The 24139-nt window shown below is 44.4% G+C and overlaps 1 protein-coding gene across 5 annotated transcripts in view; it reads left to right on the forward strand.

Annotated features, from left to right (window-relative positions):
- LOC120021279 (retinoic acid receptor RXR-alpha-A-like) overlaps nucleotides 1–24139 on the forward strand; it is a 154425-nt gene that overhangs the window by 106567 nt on the left and 23719 nt on the right. For 2 of the 5 annotated variants that reach the window (XM_038964961.1, XM_038964956.1), the window contains 6 exons: nucleotides 1111–1276; nucleotides 2204–2383; nucleotides 5942–6126; nucleotides 17444–17573; nucleotides 19495–19627; nucleotides 21145–21236. In XM_038964961.1, the coding sequence (XP_038820889.1) occupies nucleotides 1111–1276; nucleotides 2204–2383; nucleotides 5942–6126; nucleotides 17444–17573; nucleotides 19495–19627; nucleotides 21145–21236 (886 nt within the window). The remainder of the gene's footprint in view (nucleotides 1–1110; nucleotides 1277–2203; nucleotides 2384–5941; nucleotides 6127–17443; nucleotides 17574–19494; nucleotides 19628–21144; nucleotides 21237–24139) is intronic. The other 3 variants (XM_038964958.1, XM_038964957.1, XM_038964959.1) reach the window with 3 other exon arrangements.

The following is a 24139-nucleotide window of genomic DNA, read 5'->3' on the forward strand; positions in this document are numbered from 1 at the left end:
TTTGACATCATGGTTTTTAGAGCGTGCTGACACAGACATGGCTCTGTTTTTTCCATAGCTGTACAAATGGTTGGATAGCTAGCTAGTTCTGCCTATATCAATGAATTATTGTTGAGTGGTAATTGAGCTTCTTCGTAACTCCACTATAACAGCACAGCATAGTTGATTAGTGTCTCTTAGTTCTCCATGTGAAGCTACACAGTTGGAGAGGGGGTTTTCACATAAACATTATTGAAGCTCAGTTTCACAGCAGAGCTGAGTGCACTGTAGGGATGGATGTTTGAACTTTTAATTCCGTACTTTTATTTCCATTAGTGATCTCTCACTTCACTTGCTACACATGGAGATATTTGCCCATTTGATTGGCCAACAAAAACAACAAACTATAATCTGTGGTGAAGGCTATCTGTCTTTTTAATTGAATTTAGAAAAAATATTTTCTTTGTTAAAATAGACATATTTTTTTGCCATAAAAAATGAATACTCACACATGATCAACAACTAACGTACGTTTGGATATTGTAATATTGAAATAACCGTGCCCCTCCCTAATGCACTGGAGGAGAACCTTTCAAGTTCTTACTTAGAACACTCTCTCTTGCTAAAACAAACGCTGGCCCTTTATTCTGCTGTACTGCTAAATGTTGCATTGAAGTTATGCTAGCGCTGAGCATTTGGAGGCTAGGGGGATTGTTGAGAGCATGAATTAAAGAACTCCTCGGGTTAAGTGGTGCAGGATCTAGCAGCGACAGGTTTTAGATATGAAACACAGGCAAGGGAGTAGAGGGAGAAAGCCTGCTAGGCTGCTACTGGAACTACAGCCAAACTGTAGTTAGCTTAAACCTCCCAATCAGCTCAGCTGCATGGATACATACTCAGCCATTTCTGTTTTCTGTGTGCTGAGGTCTACTCTCCCTAGTCTATGCCTAATCTTGCTGTAATCATTATCTTGCAGAAAACAGAGCTGCCCCTGGTTGATGACGTAAAGTAACCACACTGCATCGCATTGCCATTTCAGCTGTGTAATCTGATGAAGTGTGTGGATGACATTCTGAGTGTCAGTGTCAGAGTGGCGTTGTGACCTGTCTGTTCCTGTGTTTGTGTGTGTTGATGTTCCAGCTGAACTCCCAAATGAACTCGGTCAGCAGCTCGGAGGACATCAAGCCCCCGCTGGGTCTCAACGGGGTGATGAAGGTGTCCGCCCAGACCTCGCCGGGGTGCATGCCTCTCTCCCTCACCAAACACATCTGTGCCATCTGCGGAGACCGCTCCTCAGGTACAGTAGGTGCCCTAAGGTTACAGTCATGCATGCACCCAAACACACACACACCACTGACACGTCTGTGTCATCTGTGGCGACTGCAATACCACCATGGTCATCACCATTTCACGTGAGTCCACACACACGCACACACACACACACACACACACACTCACACTGAAAGCCTGACTCATATACGCCGTAGATACTTAACACACCTCATACATTCTCTTAGCTGGGTTAACGAGGAATGAAAGCGGCTGTGGTGTCTGCAGCATCAGGGAGAGGAAGTGTTTTACTCTACTGCACTTTGGCTTGTATCAGACAGGATGTGGAGGAGATGGTTAATATCAGACAGGATGTGGAGGAGATGGTTAATATCAGACAGGATGTGGAGGAGATGGTTAATATCAGACAGAATATCAGACAGGATGTGGAGGAGATGGTTTATATCAGACAAAGTATCAGACAGGATGTGGAGGAGATGGTTAATATCAGACAGGATGTGGAGGAGATGGTTAATATCAGACAGGATGTGGAGGAGATGGTTTATATCAGACAAAATATCAGACAGGATGTGGAGGAGATGGTTAATATCAGACAGGATGTGGAGGAGATGGTTAATATCAGACAGAATATCAGACAGGATGTGGAGGAGATGGTTAATATCAGACAAATATCAGACAGACACTTAGAGGTTAGTGATCTTCACAAACGCTGTTCATCAGAACAGCACAATGTCATAACATAGTAACATACATTACGCTTATAGTCACCATTTTCACCCTTCTGTTATTGTCCAAACAGTATGTAATCAATTTAATTTTTCCTTTATTATCCCCAATAAGAGACTGAGGATATGTGCGTGGGAAATGTGTCTTAAATGTCTAATAGCCACTCTCTATGTACTTTTTAAATTTAAAATGACGTGTCTGTCCCCAGGTAAACATTATGGAGTGTACAGCTGTGAGGGCTGTAAAGGCTTCTTCAAGAGGACAGTGAGGAAGGACCTGACCTACACCTGCCGCGACAACAAGGACTGTCTGATCGACAAGCGCCAGCGCAACCGCTGCCAGTACTGTCGCTACCAGAAGTGTCTGGCCTGTGGAATGAAGAGAGAAGGTACAGCACATGCCGTTGAGGATAAAGGCCTATCTACCCTCTCTCTGCCTGTCTGTACTCTCTCTCTCTGCTTGTCTGTACTATCTCTCTCTCTCTCTCTCTCTCTCTCTCTCTCTCTCTCTCTCTCTCTCTCTCTCTCTCTCTCTCTCTCTCTCTCTCTCTCTCTCTCTCTCTCTCTCTCTGCCTGTCTGTACTATCTCTCTCTCCTCTCTATCTCTCTCTCACTCTCTCTCTCTCTCTCTCTGCCTGTCTGTACTATCTCTCTCTCTCTCTCACACTCTCTCTCTCTCTCTCTCTGCCTGTCTGTACTATCTCTCTCTCTATCTCTCTCTCACTCTCTCTGCCTGTCTGTACTATCTCTCTCTCTTACACACACTCTCTCTCTCTCTCTCTCTCTCTCTCTCTCTCTCTCTCTCTCTGCCTGTCTGTACTATCTCTCTCTCTCTCTCTATCTCTCTCTCTCTCTCTCTCTCTCTCTGTACTATCTCTCTCTCTATCTCTATCTCACTCTCTCTCTCTCTGCCTGTCTGTACTCTCTCTCTCTCTCTCTATCTATCTCTCTGTCTATCTTTCTATTTCTCTCTCTCTATCCCTCTCTCTCTCTCACACACACACATACACACACACACACACACACACACACACACACACACACACACACACACACACACACACACACACACACACACACACACACACACACACACACACACACACACACACACACACACACACACACAGAATCACTTCAACCTTCCCTCTGTGTCAGGAATCATTCAGCTCCTCATGTAAAGAACTTGAAGTGTGTTGAGATCACTTGTGTGATAATGAGAGCTCAACTCATCTGCCTCTTCATTACTATTGAATGAGGAGCAGTAATTGCAGAGGACTCACATTGTGCATGTAGAATTACTGACTTCCTCAGAGGCGTTCAAGATTGAAATAAGCAGCTAATGGAAAATGGAAGTCTTTATTACAGGTGATTCATATCAGGGCTCTTTCATTGACAAGACTAGCTTGAGAATGTTTCAGTGATTGGTTGCCTTCATAGGCAGACATGATGAAGAATTTCTGATTTCACTTGAAGAGCACTGATTTACCACAAGAGAGGGAGAGAAAATGGAAGAGGTTGTTTTAGCACTTCATAAGAGAGGAGGACATTAGCACTCTTAGCACACTTGTTCACACTTCCTGTAGGAAGCAGAGAGTGGATGACACACTAGCTCTCTCCATCAGAACCGCGTCATCACTCTCTAAGGTGAAATATTGATCTGGAATACTATTTTAACTGCTAAGTTCAGTCATTAAATAGTATGGCTTTAGACACAATGACACAACGTGACACAATGTGGTATTCCAGTTAGTAAGGTGCATAATCAGAAGCACACAGTCCCCTTCCATATCAGAAATCACTTGATGTTGTTCTAGGATCAGCTTTCCCTGTTCTGAATATGAACCACTGCACCAGGCAAAACAATACAAAACTGATCGTAGACCAACATGCAGATGTTCATCCCACCCTTAACCAATGAGTATCAGACACAGAACAAAACCAAAGCAAAGGAAAAGAGAAAACAAGAGAGTCTATGATAAGTAGATAAGAGCTTTTCTTTCTCGGGCCAATTTGTCTTGACCTCAGCATGCACCCCTCATCCCTCCCTCCCTACCCCCATTCACTCTTATTTATATCATCATAGGGCTCAACCTCCGTTCAAGGATATTATCATTTACTGCCTTTCACCTCACTGTGCTGCCTAAGCCCCCCTGTAGCCTGAGGCAGGGGGAGAGCAAGGCAGCGGTAGTCCAAAAGGCTGAGCGAATCCGCAGAAAAACAGGATTAAATGAATTGATGCTCTCCCAGTCAGGGGAAGGGGGAAATAAAGCTAACATGATTTCAGCCCTCCTCACCTCTCTCTGACTCCAGCACAACTATTCTACCCTTGGGCTGACCTCCACCGCCAGACAGCAGTTCCTCTAAAGTGGGGCCCCTTGTCCCCCCTCCTCCTCCCCTCCTCTTCTCTCCCTGTTCTCCCCTTCCCAGAACCCCCACCCCTGTGATTCAGCACTTGGAATAGGAAGGAAGAAGAAAGAAAATAAAGAATATGAAGTGTCTTCATTCGTGTGCATGTGTGTGTGTGTGTGTGTGTGTGTGTGTGTGTGTGTGTGTGTGTGTGTGTGTGTGTGTGTGTGTGTGTGTGTGTGTGTGTGTGTGTGTGTGTGTGTGTGTGTGTGCGTGTGTAGATGTGTGTGTGTGTGTAGGTGTGTGCAGATGTGTGTGTGTGCAGATGTGTGTGTGTGTGTGTGTAGATGTGTGTGTGTGTGTAGATGTGTGTGTGTGCAGATGTATGTGTGTGCAGATGTGTGTGTGTGTGTGTGTGTGTGTGTGTAGATGTGTGTGTGTAGATGTGTGTGTGTGTGTGTGTGTGTGTGTGTGTGTGTGTGTGTGTGTGTGTGTGTGTGTGTGTGTGTGTGTGTGTGTGTGTGTGTGTGTGTGTGCAGATGTGTGTGTGTGTAGATGTGTGTGTGTGTGTGTGTGTAGATGTGTGTGTGTGTGTGTGTGTAGATGTGTGTGTGTAGATGTGTGTGTGTGTGTGTGTGCAGATGTGTGTGTGTGTGTAGATGTGTGTGTGTGTGTGTGTGTGCAGATGTGTGTGTGTGCAGATGTGTGTGTGTAGATGTGTGTGTGTGTGTGTGTGTGTGTGTCTGTAGATGTGTGTGTGTAGATGTGTGTGTGTGTGTGTGTGTGTGTGCAGATGTGTGTGTGTGTGTAGATGTGTGTGTGTGTGCAGATGTGTGTGTGTGCAGATGTGTGTGTGTGGGGGAGTGTTTACGTTTATTGGGAAGAGGAGAGGGAAGAAATGGGTTGAAACCCAGAGGCAGCGCATAGCAACCGCCTCCCCTTACGGTCTCATATGAGCACACATACGCCTCTCTGGGTGGAGGTGCGGTTAGGGTTGCCTCGGCCACAGTGAGCCTCGGTGTCTGCTCAGCACACAAACCACTTCCTGTGTCTCCCTGCCAAGCCAATCACACAGCAGATCCAACAAGGCCCCGCTTTACACAGAGACTTAGTGAGACTGTTATTTACTGGACAGACTAAAAACAACATTATTTTACACAAAGACCCCATTGACGTGTGTGTCTGTGCGCCAGTCAGTCTGTCAAAGCCATTCTGTCACAGTGTCTGTGGTAAACATGCAGGGCGTAAATGAGGACTCATACCACATCCATTATTAATGTGTCAATATATGGTGGTCATGAAAGGAGCTTGTTGTTTGTTATTGTGCTCTACATTGAGACACAGCAGGAGAGAGGGTCCTTGTATGAAGCGTTTGCATATGTTGTGTCTACACTCTACTGTATTTCCTGTCATGTCTCTATTCATGTGTCCTGTAATTATGGGGACTCACATATTTCAGTGTAGATCTGTTACCTCGGTCTTTATATCACACTTAATGTAATACTAATGATACACACGCACTATTTACATATGTACACACACACACAAACACCGCACACACTAGACAACACCGCAGCAGCAGTAGTGACCGGAACCAGTTTTGTTACACACAGCCGTCCAGGAGGAGCGCCAGCGGGCCAAAGAGCGCAGTGAGAACGAGGTGGAGTCCACCAGCAGCGTCAACGAGGACATGCCCGTGGAGAAGATCCTGGAGGCAGAGCTCGCTGTGGAACCCAAGACAGAGACCTACATCGAGACCAACCTGGGCATGCCATCCAACTCGGTGAGTCACTACACCGTATGTACTGTTCACCCTGTACTCTGTCCTGAAGAGCAGGAGCCGTTTACACACACACATACAGTGCATTCGTAAAGTATTCAGACCGCTTGACTTTTTCCACATTTTGTTACGTTACAGCCTTATTCTAAAATGGATTACATTTTTAAAAATCCCCCTCAATCTACACACAATACCCCATAATGACAAAGTGAAAACAGGTTCTTAGAAGTGTTTAGAAATACCTTATTTACACAAGTATTCAGACCCTTTGCTATGACCCGCGAAATTGAGCTCAGGTGCTTCCTGTTTCCATTGATCATCCTTCAGATGTTTCTACAACTTGATTGGAGTCCACCTGTGGTAAATTCAATTGATTTGACATTATTTGGAAAGGCACACATCTGTCAATGTAAGGTCCCACAGTTGACAGTGCATGTCAGAGCAAAAACCAACCCCGGGGTCGAAGGAATTGTCCGTAGAGCTCCGAGACAGGATTGTGTCGAGGCACAGATCTGGGGAATGGTAACAAAACATTTCTGCAGCATTGAAGGTCCCCAAGAACACAGTGGCCTCCCTCATTCTTAAATGGAAGAAGTTTGGAACCACCAAGACTCTTCCTAGAGCTGGCCGCCCAGCCAAACTGGGCTATCGGGGGAGAGGAGCCTTGGTCAGGGAGGTGACCAAGAACCAGATGGTCACGCTGACAGAGCTCTAGAGTTCCTCTGTGGAGATGGAAGAACCTTCCAGAAGGACAACCATCTCTGCAGCACCCCACCAATCAGGCCTTTATGGTAGAGTGGCCAGACGGAAGCGAGTCCTCAGTAAAAGGCACATGACAGCCCCCTTGGAGTTTGCCAAAAGGCAGCTAAAGACTCTCAGACAATGAGAAACAAGATTATCTGGTCTGATGAAACCAAGATTGAACTCTTTGGCTTGAATGCCAAGCGTCACGTCTGGAGGAAACCTGGCACCATCTCTATGATGAAGCATGGTGGTGGTTGTTTGTTTTTCAGCGGCATGGACTGGGAGACTTGTCAGGATCGAGGGAAAGATGAACGGAGCAAAGTACTTAGAGAACCTTGATGAAAACCTGTTCCAGAGCGCACAGGACCTCAGACTGGGGTGAAGGTCCACCTTCCAACAGGACAATGACCCTAACCACACAGCCAAGACAACGCAGGAGTGGCTTCGGGACGTCTCTGAATGTCCTTGAGTGGCCCGGCCAGAGCCCAGACTTGAACCCGATCAAACATCTCTGGAGAGACCTGAAAATAGCTGTGCAGCAATGCTCCCCATCCAACCTGACAGAGCTTGAGAGGATCTGCAGAGAAGAATGGAGAGAAAATCCCCAAATACAGGTGTGCCAAGCTTGTAGCGTCATATCCAACAAGATTCGAGGCTGTAATATCTGCCAAAAGTACTTCAACAAAGTACTAAGTAAAGGGTCTGAATACTTATGTAAATGTGATATTTCCATTTTATTTCATTTTATTTTGAAAAAATGTCTAAAAACTGTTTTTGCTTTGTCATTATGGGGTATTGTGTGTAGATTGAAGAGGGGAGGAAAACGATTGAATCCATTTTACAATAATGAAATGTGGAAAAAGGCAAGGGGTCTGAATACTTTCCGAATGCACTGTATATGTACAATGACACCAACACACTTATCCACATATGCACATGCACATACACACTCATTCTCCATTTTCTAAAATGTTCCCTCGGTATGAAACAGGTTCCTCAGCCTCTGACGTGTGTCTTTGCAGTAATGGCCATTATTAACATGTAATCAGTGTTTTCACAACAATTTGCCACACCATTAGAGTTCAACTATGCTGCAATCTGACAATCTTCATTATCCTCTCTGGAGCAGGACTCCCCAGGGTATCGCTTGATTGACAGGGAGCAGCCATTAGCCAACATGAGGATGAGGAACAAATCACATCAAATCAAATAGTATTTGTCACAGTCGCCGAATACAGCAGGTGTAGACCTTACCGTGAAATGCTTACTTCACAAGGCCGCAGGAAATAAGCTTTAAAACATCAAAACAATTCTCTGCCCCAAGCAAAATGTGTAGAATTGCGGGAAATGACCTATAAAACTGCAAAATGTTCTCTCCGCCAACAAGAGGGGTATAAACAGTTTGGGGTCACATGGGTTGCGAGTTAGGGGTTTGTTACTACGCTGATAAATGACTATATCCATCTGGACCTTTGCCACTTAGGAAATTTGTGTGACCAGACCTTCTCAAATTGTACTTGAGTACTAGACTCTGTCTGGCTCAACCGTGAATAATACAACAGACTAAGGAATTAACATGGTCCACACACACCCGCACAGTCGTGGAGAGGGCACTGCAGCGCCTCTTCCCCCTCAGGAGGCTGAAAAGATTTGGCATGGGCCCTCAGATCCTCAAAAAGTTCTACAGCTGCACCATCGAGAGCATCTTGACTAGCTGCATCACGCTTGGTATAGCGAATGCACGTCACTTGTTCTTGACCACAAAATGCTACAGAAGGTGGTGTGGACAGACCAGTGCATGACTGGTGCCGAGCTCCCTGCCATCCAGGACCTCTATATCAGGCGGTGTCAGAGGAAGGCACGAAAAATTGCCAAAGACTCCAGCCAACCTAGCCATAGACTGTTCACTCGGCTACCGTCCAGCAAACGGTACCGGAGCATCGGCTCTTGGCCCAACAGGCTCCCGAGACAGCTTCTACCCCCAAGCCATACGTAAGACTGCTAAATAGCCAGACTGCTAAATAGTAAATTAATGGTACCCAAACAATCTGCACTGACCCTATCTATGTACACTAGACTACATATACACACACACACCATATAAACACTCACTCATACACACTACATTGACACTCCCACAGAAAACCCACACACATTCATATACACTACATATGCACATACACACATAACACACGCACGCATACCGACACAACACAAACACACGTACATACGCTTTACGCACACAGACACACACACACACACATTCTTATTATTATCTATCCTGATGCCTAGTCACTTTACCCTGCCTTCACGTATCTACCTCAAATACCTCGTGTACGTACGGTCTATTCGGAAAGTATTCAGACCCCTTGACTTTTTCCACATTTTGTTACAATACAGCCTTATTCTAAAATGTATTTAAATGTTTTTTTCCCCTCATCAATCTATGCACAATATCTCATAATGATAAAACGAAAACAGGTTTTTAGAAAATTTTGCAAATATAACTGAAATATCACATTTACATAAGTATTCAGACCCTTTAAAGTACTTTGTTGAAGCACCTTTGGTAGCGAGTACAGCCTCTTCTTGGGTATGATGCGAGAAGCTTGGCACACCTGTATTTGGGGAGTTTCTCCCATTCTTCTCTGCAGATCCTCGCAAGCTCTGTCAGGTTGGATGGGGAGCGTCTCTGCACAGCTATTTCAGGTTTCTCCAGAGACGTTTGATTGGGTTCAATACAGGGCTCTGGCTGGACCACTCAAGGACATTCAGAGATGTGTCCCGAAGCCACTCCTGCGTTGTCTTGGCTGTGTGCTTAGGGTCATTGTTCTGTTGGAAGGTGAATTTTCGCCCCAGTCTGAGATCCTGTGCGCTCTGGGGCAAGTTTTTATCTCTCTGTAATTTGCTCCATTCATCTTTCCCTCGGTCCTGACTAGTCTCCCAGTCCCTGCCATTGAAAAACGTCCCCAAAGCATGATGCTGCCACCACCATGCTTCATCATAGGGATGGTGCCAGGTTTCCTCCAGACGTGATGCTTAGCATTCAGGCCAAAGAGTTCAATCTCGGTTTCATCAGACCAGAGAATCTTGTTCCTCGTGGTCTGAGAGTCCTTTAGGTGCCTTTTGGCCAGCTCCAAGTGGGCTTTCATGTGCCTTTTACTGAGGTGTGGCTTCCATCTGGCCACTCTACCATAAAGGTCTGATTGGTGGGGTGCTGCAGAGATGGTTGTCCTACTGGAAGGTTCTCCCATCTTCACAGAGGAACTCTGGAGCTCTTTCAGAGTGACCATCGGGTTCTTGGTCACCTCCCTGACAAAGGCCCTTCTCCCCTGATTGCTCAGTTTGGCCGGGCAGCCAGCTTTATTAAAAGTCTTGGTGGTTCCAAACTTCTTCCATTTAGGAATGAGGGAGGCCACTGTGTTTTTGGGGACCTTCAATGCTGCAGACATTTTTTGGTACCTCCCAGATCTGTGCCTCGACTCAATCTTGGCTCGGAGCTCTACGGACAATTCCTTCAACCTCATGGGTTGGTCTTTGCTCTGTGGGGCTTTATATAGACAGGTGTGTGTCTTTCCAAATAATGTTCAATCAATTGAATTTACCACAGGTGGACTCCAATCAAGTTGTAGAAACATCTCAAGGATGATCAATGGAAACGGGCTGCACCTGAGCTCAATTTCAAGTCCCATAGCAAAGGGTCTGAATACTTATGTAAATAAGGTATTTATGTTTTTTATCGTTAATAAATTAGCAAAAACTTCTAAAAACCTGTTTTCGCTTTGTCATTATGGGTTATAGATTGTTAAGGAAAATGTTTTATTTAATCCATTTTAGAATAAGGCTGTAACGTAACAAAATGTGGAAAAAGTCAAGGGGTCTGAATTCTTTCTAAATGCACTTTATCTACCTCAAATACCTCACACCTTTGCCCATTGCTCTGGTACTGGTACTCCCTTTATATTGCTCCACTCTTGTGTTACTGTTTATATATTTTAACTCTGCATTGTTGGGAAGGCTTCGTAAGCAAGCATTTCACGGTGAATTCTACACCAGTTGTATGTGATTTGATCATCTAATCTAAGGAAGGTTTTACCGACAGCATCTCACCAACCTCTGGTTTCTCAGGAATCCTACTGGAACAACAGACACAGAGCAGTTGTGTAGGAGAGGGAAGGAGGGAGAGCGGGACAGAGGAAGGAGGGAGGGAGTGAGTGCTTCTTCTTGGACTCGTCTGTTCTGGGGGGAAGTGTCCTGTGAAGTGAAGGTAGAACTCTGAAGGCTGTTATGTGAGTAAATGGGAGCTGTTTATGGGTAGATGGAAATGTACGTGATGAGCGTTGACATTTGGGAGGAGAGGGAAAGGAGAGGGGAGGGGCTGGCAGCTCTCTGACACACTAAATCACTCTGTGTGTGTGTGTGTCTGTCTGGGCTTCGCCTTGCCGTAACTACTCCGCTCTACATCTCACCGCTGGGGCTCTGACACCAACAGGGGGTGCCCTGCAGGAGATAGAGGAGGATATCGATCTTTTCTAGAAATATAGCTTTGATAAAGGCAGAGAAATACCCGTTGTTTTGGTCATTTTCGAGTAATTCTTGGTCATTTCTAGTGGATCCATATTTGTAGGTTTTCGTTTATTTCTTGCTATGGTTTAAGGTAATGATTGTAATGGGGAGTTGTAGTTCAATAGGCCATGTAGATTGGGTAATGTGTGACATTTTTATTAATCTAATTTGCCCTAGCTAAAGACAACTGCTGAGACACCTCCTAGTTCCCCTTCTATTGATATTTCAATTGACACTGAAAACGATCCTCATAATCATATGAAAAGTTAGGAGTAGTGATGCATCCATATGATTTTTTTGGGCCGATAACGGTATCCGATATTTTCCTTGCCAAAAAAACCTGATACCGATAACCAATATTTTAAATTTTAGCTGCCTTTTAAGCGTTCTAGTACAGTTAAATAGTTAACACACACACATGGACGCAGTGGTCTAAGGCACTGCATCTCAGTGCAAGAGGCATCACTACAGTCCCTGGTTTGAATCCAGGCTGTATCACATCCGGCCGTGATTGGGAGTCCCAAAGGGTGGCGCACAATTGGCGCAGCGTCGTCCGGGCCGTCATTGTAAATAAGAATTTGGTCTTAACTGACTTGCCTAGTTAAATAAAGGTTACACTCACACACACACCACACTGACCAAAAATGGCATTTACGTATGTCCCCACTACCAGTAAAACATAATCAAAACCTATTTCTTTCACTTACTTGCTGTGCTGTTTCTTGGTTCATTTGTTCAGTCGTTTCATTATCAGCCAGGAATTCTATGTAACGCTGTTTGGGTCTTTGCGTGTCAAAAAAGATACATGTCAAATAACACTATTTGACGTGTCAAATAACACGACATCTGTTTCAGTAGCTATAGTTAGCTAGCTAACTATATAGCTAGGTGTCATCATCTAAAATAACCCTAATTTGTAAGACTGTTCTTATTTCAATAATGGTGGTCAGACCCATCTATGTGAAGCTAGCCACAATAAGGATTAGCCACAATAGTGGACTTTGCGCTTAGCCTTCAAGGTAAAAGTATGGCATAATTATACTATTTGTATTAATTTGCATCACTGTCAAAGACATACTTTTATTTTGAAGGCAAACCGCAAGTTACACGATTGTGCCTAATCCTTATTGTGGCTAGCTTCACAACACATAACCCGGTCCGGTCGAGCCTCACTAGCCAGATGAGGCTAGCTGGCTGGTTATAACGTTAGCTTTGGGCAACAGGGTTAAGTAGCTGGCTAGCTATTTATTTTCATGAACTGAAGTTCAATTTCAATAAGCAAACAACAAGTTGCAACCTAGCAAATACTCACAAGGATTCCTAAATCATTGCTAAGAATAATGAAAATGACTGCAGTTTCTACTGGTTATTGTTTTTAGGCTGGTTGTATTGGTGCTAGCTAGGTACTAAGCTAAAGATAGCTATCCCAGAAGTAATAAAACAAATTTTGCTTTATTACCAACGCGGTATTGGGAACACATCGTTCGTGGCCGGTCTTTGCAGACTTTTTTGTACAGCTTTGACAGTGCTACTGTATCTTTTTTGACACGCAAAGACCCAAACGGCGTTCCATAGTATGTATGTTGTGAAACTAATAGCAGTGACGCTATTACTGTGTAACTCCGGTAGGGCAACATCTGAAAAATAGCGCACTTGGTAGTGTGTACTGGTGCTCGACCAGTCAGCGAAAGCCAACATCACCCACGACAGAGAACAGTTGATTGTCAAGGGCAATGAATTCCATTATCCTGGCTTTAATGGATTTCGCCCTTTGAGTTGTCTCACTGAAATGTTCTTACTCTTTCAAATGACTGCTGGACTTGTTGACTGCTCGATCCACACAGCAGACATTGTGGGCTAGGTTGCATGTGTAGCTACGTTATATAGGTAAGCACGGTAGCTTTGACATCGGTTTTTAACTTCGGCGTTAAACTAGACATCGGCCGATACTTATGTTGGCATTTTTAGCTAATATCGTCCTATTCCGATATGTTCACCGATATATCGTGCATCCATAGTTAGGAGTCGATTAAACAAGGGTAGAGAGGCACAGTCCGTGTTGGAATGTGTCCCCGTGCGGTGTCCCCTTGGCAGGCAGTCCCAGTATATTAGGATCCCCTCTGCCCCCTGTGTTAGTGAATCCCTGGGCCAGGGCCCGTGAATGCACACCATGAATGGGGACTGCCACTGTCTAATGACCGGGGTTTGGCGAAGCTGAATAAAGTGTGTTTATCTCATGGTGACCTAGAACCAGAGTTAAACAGGCATTAGTAACATGCCTTCAGTCAGACAAGCCAGGGCCTTCTCTTCAAGGAGGGAGGGATGGGGAGGAGTGGGGTAACACGCCATTCTGGGGATTTTTTCATACCTCTGTCTGGCTCTTTCTCACTATCCCTCTCTCTTTCGCTATGGATTTTTCTCATTCTGTCCGTGTATAATCCAACCTTGTGTGCTGTTTGAATCTGCCAAATTGCATAATTATTTGTCTCTCTCTCTCTGCTGTGTCTGTCCAAACAGAGAGGTACGCTAATGTTGTTCAGAGGATACTTGGTTGAGGGTACTCTCAATACTCTTCTTCAACAAACAGCCCATCATGAGATCTTTACTCTCAACTCACAATTTTGTTGGAAATTTGGATTAGGGACAAATCATCTATTGACTACCACATTTCTCTTTGTTGTCACGTAACTGTAGTGGGGTTTAAGCAGAATATGAAAAATGTAAAAGCCAGTCTCTGATCTCTCCCCTCCACAAGTGATCAAAATTTAATAGGACGATATGCAAGCCAGGCATTTCCGTGAGAGGAGAGGCTGAGATGGATATTGGCTGTGAATAATGCACACCAAAGCCTTCAATTCAGTCTGGAACAAAAAACACTCATGTTTGCGGCAAGCATTAAGAGGTGTCCTCAAAGCGTCTCTCATAAGCCCAAACGCTCACACTCCCTTTCCACATCTCTCTATCTCTTTCTCATGGGAGGGTTACGTCTCTCCTCTGGGGAGGGTTACGTCTCTTTCAGAAAATGATCAGCTGGCCCCCTATCCTACAGAGCGAAGGATGTTCACAGAGAAGGAATGTAAAAGAGTTTCTCTCACAGACAGCTATGGGTTCTGTAAGGTCACGGTGGTCCCTCTTGGCCTGGGCCCGAATTCACAAAATCTTCTTAAGAAGAAACGTATACTTGAATGCCATTTTTTCCTTAACTTTATACTTAAAAATACATTCATGAAAGTTGCTATTCCTCAATAAAGTTCTTGAAAATGTTCTTAAGTTTCTTCCTATATTTCATTGTGAGAAAATATTTGGAAATATTCTTAATTCCAAGATAGCTGAACCTTTGTCTTAAACTCAAGGCAGAGAGAAAATAAGCTAATGAAAGCAATTGAACATGTTTAATATAGATAGCTAGCTAGCTCGGTTGCCTAGCGACAATCATCTTAAGAAGATAGTTAAGAAGTTCATCATTGTAAATAAGAATTTGTCCTTAACTGACTTGCCTAGTTAAATAAAGGTTAAATAAAAATACAATTATTCTTCCAGACCTCAGAAGGCATTGTGGTCTCTTCCACTGTGACTCCCCGTAACATCCTCTGACTGGTGTCTTCTCACTCACCTACAGTGAGGTAATATGTGCTCATGGCGGGAGTGTGGTCTATGTTCTCTCCTGTCATCTTCATGGTGTATACAGTGAGAAACGAGGTCAGTGTAAACATGGCTAAGAGAGCCATGCAATATTCATGAGCCTTCCCCGTGTTTAACGAGAACTCTGGGAGTTGTATTCTTTTGAGAGGCCTCGACAGATACACAAAATACAGCCCCTTTTGTTTTGTTTTGTTTGGGCTGCGGCTGCCTTTGGAATGAATTAGCAGATTTGTTTATGTGTTTGAAGGAGAAATACAGGCGGAAAAACTGTCGCGCTGAGCCGTGCGGTCCACAACGACTCCCACAGAGACCAGATGCTTCAATATTTATAAGATGCTTTTCTTTCTCCTCCCAAAGAAAAACTACTTTCAGTTTTCAAAACAGTGCTGGCTTTGTGTCTGGTTAACTGTTTCATACTGTTTCATATTTCAAGCGGTCGTATCTGATTCTCGTCAGTCAGTGATAGTTTCACACTATAGGGAGGGAGGAAGGAAGGGGGGATGGAGTGGGTAGTCTTAGGCCTGAGCATTTGAAGTAGAGGAAGAATGGAAGGAAGAGGAGGTGCAATTCATTTTTCTCATCTTACTCTAATCTTCTCCAGAGAGCTACAGTTGTAGTTGAGATCTTCCAAGCTTTCAGCATTGATCTGTGGGATTTGGTGAGAGAGAGAAGTTGGGGAGCGAGAGAAGATACGTTTTGTTATTGATAACATTGATGGGGACATTTTTTCTCTCCACTGGATATGTTTATACGTTAGAAGTGCTTGCCTCCTTCACTAACCACGGTTTCCTCCTGGGTTGAGTGAGGCCTCGAGCGAGGCCTTCAGTTTGATGGCTTCGAAAACTTGAGGTTTTTGCTCTTGTCCGTTCACATCCGTATTTCCATCCATCCTACACTCTCTCTCTCTCTCAGTTCTTTTCCTCTATCTTTCAGATCTCTCATTTTCATGTTGTCCTCTGCTAACTTTTCGTCCATATACTTTACATTTTGACCTTTTTCATCCAGACTTTACTCTGTCTGAGTCAGGAATATAACCCAGGTGGTGAGTGAGAATACAGTCTCACTATTCCATATAATTACAGAGTCTATAACTTGTTTAGCTTTCTTGAAAGCTATTTTCATAAAGGGCAATTCTGCCTCTTTTCAACTTCATATTCAATATCTCCAGCACCAAACCAGTGTCTACATATGTGAAAACGGTGCGTTTCAATGATTTGTGGTTAAAACGATAAGAAGAAAGGTCATTAAAAGAGGTTAGGATTAAAAGCAAAAAAACGTTGATTTTCAAAAACTGCAACGAGTTTTTAAAATGTTTTAACTTTTGAAGATGTCATCAGGTAGTTCTTTTTTTTCTACAAAACATAGAAATGCACTGTAGACATTGCTATTGTGCTGGAGATAGAGAGTAAGGTAGTAAGGTTGAAAAGTGGTGGAATTGCCTTTTTAAGACTCATTCTCGTACGCTCACGCATTAAATGAATTCACACTTGAACGCCCAAACAGTTTTTCCTTAACTCTGTGTCAGTTCAACCTCTTTTTGCTTTCTGTCTGAACACTCCATATGGCCTTCTGTAGGTAGAAGTTTTCCAAAGGAATTGCTTGCTTGGAGAGAGTCATTTTTTACTGCTGCTTCTCTGCAGGTATTTCCTCCTCGGGCTGGGACAGAATCATTGTTTGTTTTGCCTTCCTGCTCGCTCCTCCTCAGAGGTGATCATTCACAAGGCAGGGGTGTGTGTGTGTGGGGGGGGGGGGGCTTGGCTCAGCAGATCAGGCCCTGTGCTGCTCTCTCATCCGGTGGTGCACTGCTGTGACTGGACACATACTGTATGCAGCAAGAATGCACATGCACACAGTGTGTTCGCATAATACACACTCAACCACACACGTCACAATTTATAAAACGGGGGGGTCTAATCCTGAATGCTGATTGGTTAAAACCGCATTCCAGCTGAGGTCTATTCCACAAGTTACCACTGGCTAAATCTATGATGTTAAAATGCCTATTTACTCTGTTCCATCTGACTGCGCAATCCACTGTCTCATCAGCCCAGCCAGGCAATTTATAAACTTGATCTCCACTATAAAAAGCATCTAGACATTATCTCACATTTCTTTTAGACTAACATTTAGTTTTCAACAGCAGAGATTTGTATAAACATTGCTGTCTGTCAAATGAAATCTGGTAACCCGTTGTATAAAAGTGATAATGCCCTCAAAGCCGGTGTTTGGAGGATATATTGGCACGGTTTGCAACATGCGTGCCAATATATCCTCCAAACACTGTCTTTTTGGGCATTATCATTTAAGTATCTTTCAGTCTTTGCTAAATGTATTTGTGACAGCATCCTTCCCGTATGTCTCTCTCCAGCCCAATGACCCGGTGACTAACATCTGCCAAGCAGCCGACAAGCAGCTCTTTACACTGGTGGAGTGGGCCAAGAGGATCCCCCACTTCTCTGAGCTGCCCCTGGACGACCAGGTCATCCTCCTACGAGCAGGTGAGTTCAACACGACCAGGTCATGAACATTCATCAGACCACATCAGCATCCCCATGGGCAGGTCACTGCAGCATTATGGGCTTTGTAGGCTATTTGTAGGTCAAGAGCAGTCAATCTCATAGAATGAATAATCTGTCATATTCTTTATGTATGCTATCATCATTTGTGAGGGTTTTTTAAGTATTTTCCCTATATGTTGCTGATTGCTTGTCGCTCCTTATACGACGGGTGGGTCTAATCCTGAAAGCTGATTGGTTAAAACCGCATTCCAGCCGGTGTCTATTCCACAAGTTACCACTGGCTAAATCTATGACGTTAAAATGCCTATTTACTCTGTTCCATCTGACTGCACAATCCACTGTCTCATCAGCCCAGCCAGGCAATTTATACACTTGATTTTAAACTAACATTTGGTTTTCAACAGCTGAGATTTGTATAAATCTTGCTGTCTGTCTCTCCGACATTTGCAACATTGTTTCATTATTCAAATTCGAACTCCAGCTGTCCCATAGTAATGAAGGTGTCGGGAGTCGGGATGAGACAGGTAGGCAGCTTTTCTCAGCCAGTCGAAATTATGAATCAACACCATTTTTATGGATATATACAAAGAACTATCAATAGAAAACAGGCAAAATGAAACGAATTGCAGCTAGTTTGAAGTCTTTCCAGCTTCAGTTTGAAGTGATTGTGTTAGCTGTGTTCTAGGTTAGCTCTCGAACAACAGTGTCCTGACAAGAGAACTTATGTTCTATGCCAGGTGAAATTGCGCATCATTAGCTCATTGTTATGGATGTATCCAAATACATGTCACTAGAAAACAGCTTAAACACATGCAAATGCAGCTACTTCATTGTTATTCTGGCTGCACTGTTTGACATGACTGTAAGTTAGTAGTAGTTGGCTAGCTGGCAAGCAAGGGATAAGAACGTTGCCAGCCAATATGGGTCGCGTCCATAGATACAGAACAAAAAAGACTGGCAACCGAACCGAGAGTAATGGACAACCAGTCGGCTTGGGTAGCAACCCTAGATTTGTGTCAGGACTATATCTTGTGGAAGTATGAAATAGTATGAATGAATTCATCAAAATATTTTTTTTATAAAAATATGTCAATCATTATTTGAATATGTTGATAACTTGTTGTATAAAAGCGATAATGCCCTCAAAGCCGGTGTTTGGAGGATATATGGCATGGTTTGCCGGCCCTCGACAAACCTGTGCCAATATATCCTCCAAACACCTGCTTCTCGTGCATTATCACTTAAGAATTACACCGTTCACTTCCAAACTCACCCTGAGGAAGCCAATCCATCCCCATCCATCTCTCTAACCCTCTCCTACCCCGTCTAACCATTCTCCTTCTGGGTACCCATAGTGATTGAGAGAGTGAGACCTTCTGAGAAAGAGCTGTTCTGGAGCTAGCTGAGAGCGTCCTCTCTCTTCTTCTCAGCGCTCAGCTCACGTCTTCTATAAATAACCACTTTGGTTCTGCTGTCTCACAGATTAAAGCATTCTAGCCCCTCTCATTCCCAGCTCAACTCTGGGGAAAAGCGGATAGTGTTGCTAGGCAGAACAGTTAAAGGAGCCCTGTCACTCAAACAGCACAACGCTCTCCGTGCTTTACCCTTACTTGGTATATGAAGTGTTTTGCCTTTATTGGGATGGCAGGCGCAGTACACCCTGTTAAACACTTGTCTCTCTGGGAAGCACGTCTGAGATGGGCTGTTAATGGCCCACAACCTATGCATGAAAGAGCTTTCTGGTTTGCCTAATCAGCCTAGAATTGATTCATTGGAATTCCCTTCCCTTGTTGTCAGCTCAATTTAGTTTGAATGTGGAATGCAACTTGATGAACTTTGTAATAGGTTTTCACTCCTTATCTCTCTTCTTATTCTTCCTTCCCTCACTTTTTTCCCTCAGGGTGGAATGAGCTACTCATCGCATCCTTCTCACACCGTTCGATAGCGGTGAAAGATGGGATCCTCCTAGCAACAGGGCTACACGTCCATCGTAACAGCGCCCACAGTGCTGGAGTGGGAGCCATCTTTGACAGGTAGTGAAGATCACCCTGTTGACACTGCCTTGATACAATCAGCTTTGTGAAATACATTTTTGTTGGTTGCTATGCGAAGTTTCCACAGTTTCCACAATTTGGGCAAGAGAAAAGTAGACCCTGACCTGTAACAGTGAAAAGGCTCTGTCAGAAGAAGAGGTAGTGATGCGTAACAGAGAGTGCTCTTATTATTGATTAACACACATTCATTAAATATGTATGGCTACAGGCAACGGACATCACAGGGAGATGGAGATCTGCTCAGACAGACATTTTGAAAAAATCTATTTAAATGCGTTCCTGATGAAATCCCACTCTTTTGACTGCAATCCCATGGCAGGCTGTGACTATTCCAAAGCAGATATTGACCTTCTTTTCCATTAGTCACATTTGATGCCTATTGTTGCATTGTTTGTTTTTTAAAGTCACATTTGTATAGACGAATGTATACAAAAGAACAGTATATGCCTTCTCAGTGTACACAGAAGTTGATAAGGCCATCCACTGTGAGATCAATCCAAGAGATGGTATTGTTAAGCACTCCAACGCTCTAAACCCTGTGTCCCCTGGCATGCTGAGTCACACACTGAAGTGTTCTTTTGAGGGCAACAGCTCTCTCTCTCTCTCTCTCTCTCTCTCTCTCTCTCTCTCTCGCTCTCTCTCTCTCTCGCTCTCTCTCTCTCTCTCTCTCTCTCTCTTTCTCTCGCTCTCCCTCTCTCTCTCTTTCCCATCTTTCTCTCACTCTGCTCTCTTTCTCTCTTCTCTCTCTCCTTCTCTTTCTCCCCCCTCCCACTCTCTCTCTCCATCTCCCTCTATCCCCAGCTGGGAATCTGTGCTCAGTGATTAGCATACTGCCAGTTCACTACTTCTAATGGATGGATTACATCTTTGCATTAACTGGGGACGCATTAAGATGACTGATAATGAAGCTCTATCTGCTCCTTCTCCTCTCCTTTCCTCTTCTCTTCTCTTCTCTCTGCCATACAAATGAAGAGGGCGGTTAACTTAAACACTCAAGTCTTTTTTTACCCTCATTGTTCCAACAGGCAAATTAAATTAGGATGAGCTAAGAGCTGCAATTGACTTGAAAGAGTGACATAGGGAGAGGGAGAGAGAGAGCGGGCGTGATGGAGTCAGAGAGGGGTGAGGAGTTTGAGCAGTCGGGTCATACTCCCAAAACGAAACGCAGCCCCGCCTAGTGATGTCACATGCGGGTGCCGGGAATGTCAGTGTTCGGTTACAGTCTGTGATTATGTTTGCGCTGTCGTTCATGTATTTCCTTTTATCAGACATGTTCTAAGCAGCTTGAATCGCGTGGTGTAGGCAGGGCTGTACGGTTTCTAGCTGGTTGAACATCCCATGTGTGTCAGGCCAGTGGGGCCTTGTTGTCAATTGATTTGTATTGAGTTTCACCTGTAGATAAAGGAGGGTGTAATGAACGGTGACCAAGGGAGGTGTTGCTGGCTGATGGTCAGATCTCTAAGAGCCTGTCTATGTGTCTCCCTCTCTCCATCCAGAGTGCTCACAGAACTGGTGTCCAAGATGAGAGACATGCAGATGGATAAGACAGAGCTGGGGTGCCTTCGAGCCATCGTCCTCTTCAACCCAGGTATCACATACATACACTCCTACCACCCCTTTAATCCAGAGCCTTTTAGATTAGATTATTAGATTATAATAACAGAAAAAAAGGGTTCTGCTTGAATACATCTGTTCCTGCTATTTTAACCTCCCAAACAATGACTGCACATGATACCAGTAAACTCTTATACTGTGTGGCCCTCAAGGACCATAATACACCCTCCTTGTCATGCTGCTGCTCCAGTTTCAACTGTTCTGCCTGCGGCCTTTGAACCCTGACCTGTTCACTGGACGTGCTACCTTGTCCTGGACCTGCTATTTTTGACCCTCTCTCTCTCCCGCTCCCTTTTTTTCTCTCTCTTTCTTTCTTTCTTTCTCTCTCTCTCTTTCTCTCTCTCTCTCTCTCTCTCTCTCTCTCTCTCTCTCTCTCTCTCTCTCTCTCTCTCTCTCTCTCTCTCTCTCTCTCTCTCTCTCTCTCTCTCTCTCTCTCTCTCTCTCCCTCCCTCCCTCCATCTCTCTCTCCCTCTCTACCGCACCTGCTGTCTCCACCTCTGAATGCTCGGCTATGACAAGACAACTGACAGTTAATTCTGAGGTGCTGACTTGTTGCACCCTCTACAACCACTGTGATTATTATTTGACTCTGCTGGTCATCTATGAACATTTGAACATCTTGGAGAACGATCTGGCCTTAATGGCCATGTACTCTTATAATCTCCACCTGGCACAGCACAGCCAGAAGAGGATTGATCACCCCTCAGAGCCTGGTTCCTCTCTAGGTTTCTTCCTAGGTTCCTGCCTTTCTAGGGAGTTTTTCCTAGCCACCGTGCTTCTACATCTGCATTGTTTGCTGTTTGGGGTTTTAGGCTGGATTCTGTGTAAGAACTTTGCGACATCTGCGGATGTAAAAAGGGCTTTATAAATACATTTGATTGACTGATTGATTGATGCACACACACCACCATCACCCACCAGACACATGTTCCTGAAGTGGTTTTTCCCACCCACGTAAGTGGCATGGCACTTATGTGGCCCGCAGCACTCTGCCCACAGTGCCCACAGACAGCCTCTAGCCTCCAACCTCCTGCTTTGCAAGCCCTCTGATAGCCCTCTGATAGCCCTCTGCTCTGCTAGCCCTCTGCTAGCCCTCTGCTCTGCTAGCCCTCTGCTATCCCTCTACTCTACTAGCCCTCTGCTAGCCCTCTGCTAGGCCTCTGCTCTGCTAGCCCTCTGCTCTGCTAGCCCTCTGCTCTGATAGCCCTCTGCTAGCCCTCTGCTCTGCTAGCCCTCTGCTATCCCTCTACTCTACTAGCCCTCTGCTAGCCCTCTGCTAGGCCTCTGCTCTGCTAGCCCTCTGCTAGCCCTCTGCTCTGCTAGCCCTCTGTTCTGATAGCCCTCTGCTAGCCCTCTGCTCTGCTAGCCCTCTGCTCTGCTAGCCCTCTGCTATCACTCTGCTCTGCTAGCCCTCTGCTCTGATAGCCCTCTGCTAGCCCTCTGCTCTGCTAGCTCTCTGCTATCCCTCTACTCTACTAGCCCTCTGCTAGCCCTCTGCTAGGCCTCTGCTCTGATAGCCCTCTGCTCTGCTACCTTTCTGCTCTGCTACCCTTCTGCACTGCTACCCCTCTGCTCTGCTAACCCTCTGCTCTACTAGCCCTCTGCTAGCCCTCTGCTCTGCTAGTTCTCTGCTCTGCTAGTTCTCTGCTCTGCTAACTCTTTGCTAGCCCTCTGCTAGCCCTCTGCTCTGCTAGTTCTCTGCTCTGCTAGACCTCTGTGGGGTCATGTCTATGTTCCCTCAGCCGTATGTTCCCTGGGCCCCATGTTCCCTCAGACCCATGTTCTCTCAATTCTATCTTTTAAACGTGGTAGTGTGCGTGGTCAATGGTGCGGTCTCCGACTGGACATTTTACTGGCTGCAGAGAAGGAATTGCAGTTTTAAAGGTAATTTCTTGCAATTCTATACAGTTAGCCATGGGGCTGAGAAAACATTTTCCATTTCAAATCTAATTAACTTCCATTCTACACATTTCGCAATGGCTTAAGCTGTGTTCTTATGCTATCTGAGTGGCTCAAACATTATATCAAACTCAATGGGGTCCCCATGCCATGCCATTGGTGATTGTTTGTTCTCAAAGATGATCTTAAAACATAGTTTATATCGTTTAAATAGTAACTTTCATTTTTTTTAAATGTAATCAAAAGCCAGATGTTTTAGGCTTATTTATAGTGAAACACATCAATTCTGGTCTTCATTTTGACAGTTTGTTCCTTTTGTTCCTAGCGGTTCAACTCTAACGTTACCATTGATATTGTGATGTAGATGCACCTTGAGAAGGGAGGGCTTTGATATGAAATATATTTGATATACAGTATATATACAGTACCAGTCAAAGGTTTGGACACACCTACTCATTCAAGGTTTTTCTTTATTTTTTAAAACTATTTTCTACATTGTAGAATAATAGTGCAGACATCAAAACTGTTAAATAACACATATGGAATCATGTAGTAACCAAAAAAGTGTTAAACAAATCAAAATATATTTTATATTTGAGATTCTTCCAACTAGCCACCCTTTGCCTTAATGACAGCTTTGCACACTCTTGGCATTCTCTGAACCAGCTTCATGAGGTTTCCACCTGGAATGCATTTCAATTATCATGTGTGCCTTGTTAAAAGTTAATTTCTGCAATTTCTTTCCTTCTTAATGTGTTTGAGCCAGTCAGTTGTGTTGTGACAAGGTAGGGGGGTATACAGAAGATACCAAATAGGGCTAAAAAACCAAGTCTATATTATGGCAAGAACAGCTCAAATAAGCAAAGAGAAACGACAGTCCAACATTACTTTAAAACATGAAGGTCAGTCAAGCCGGATCATTTCAAGAACTTTGAACGCAGTCGCAAAAAACATCAAGCGCTATGATGAAACTAGCTC

This window comes from Salvelinus namaycush, chromosome 26 (genome assembly GCF_016432855.1).
Source record: "Salvelinus namaycush isolate Seneca chromosome 26, SaNama_1.0, whole genome shotgun sequence".
NCBI lineage: Eukaryota > Metazoa > Chordata > Actinopteri > Salmoniformes > Salmonidae > Salvelinus > Salvelinus namaycush.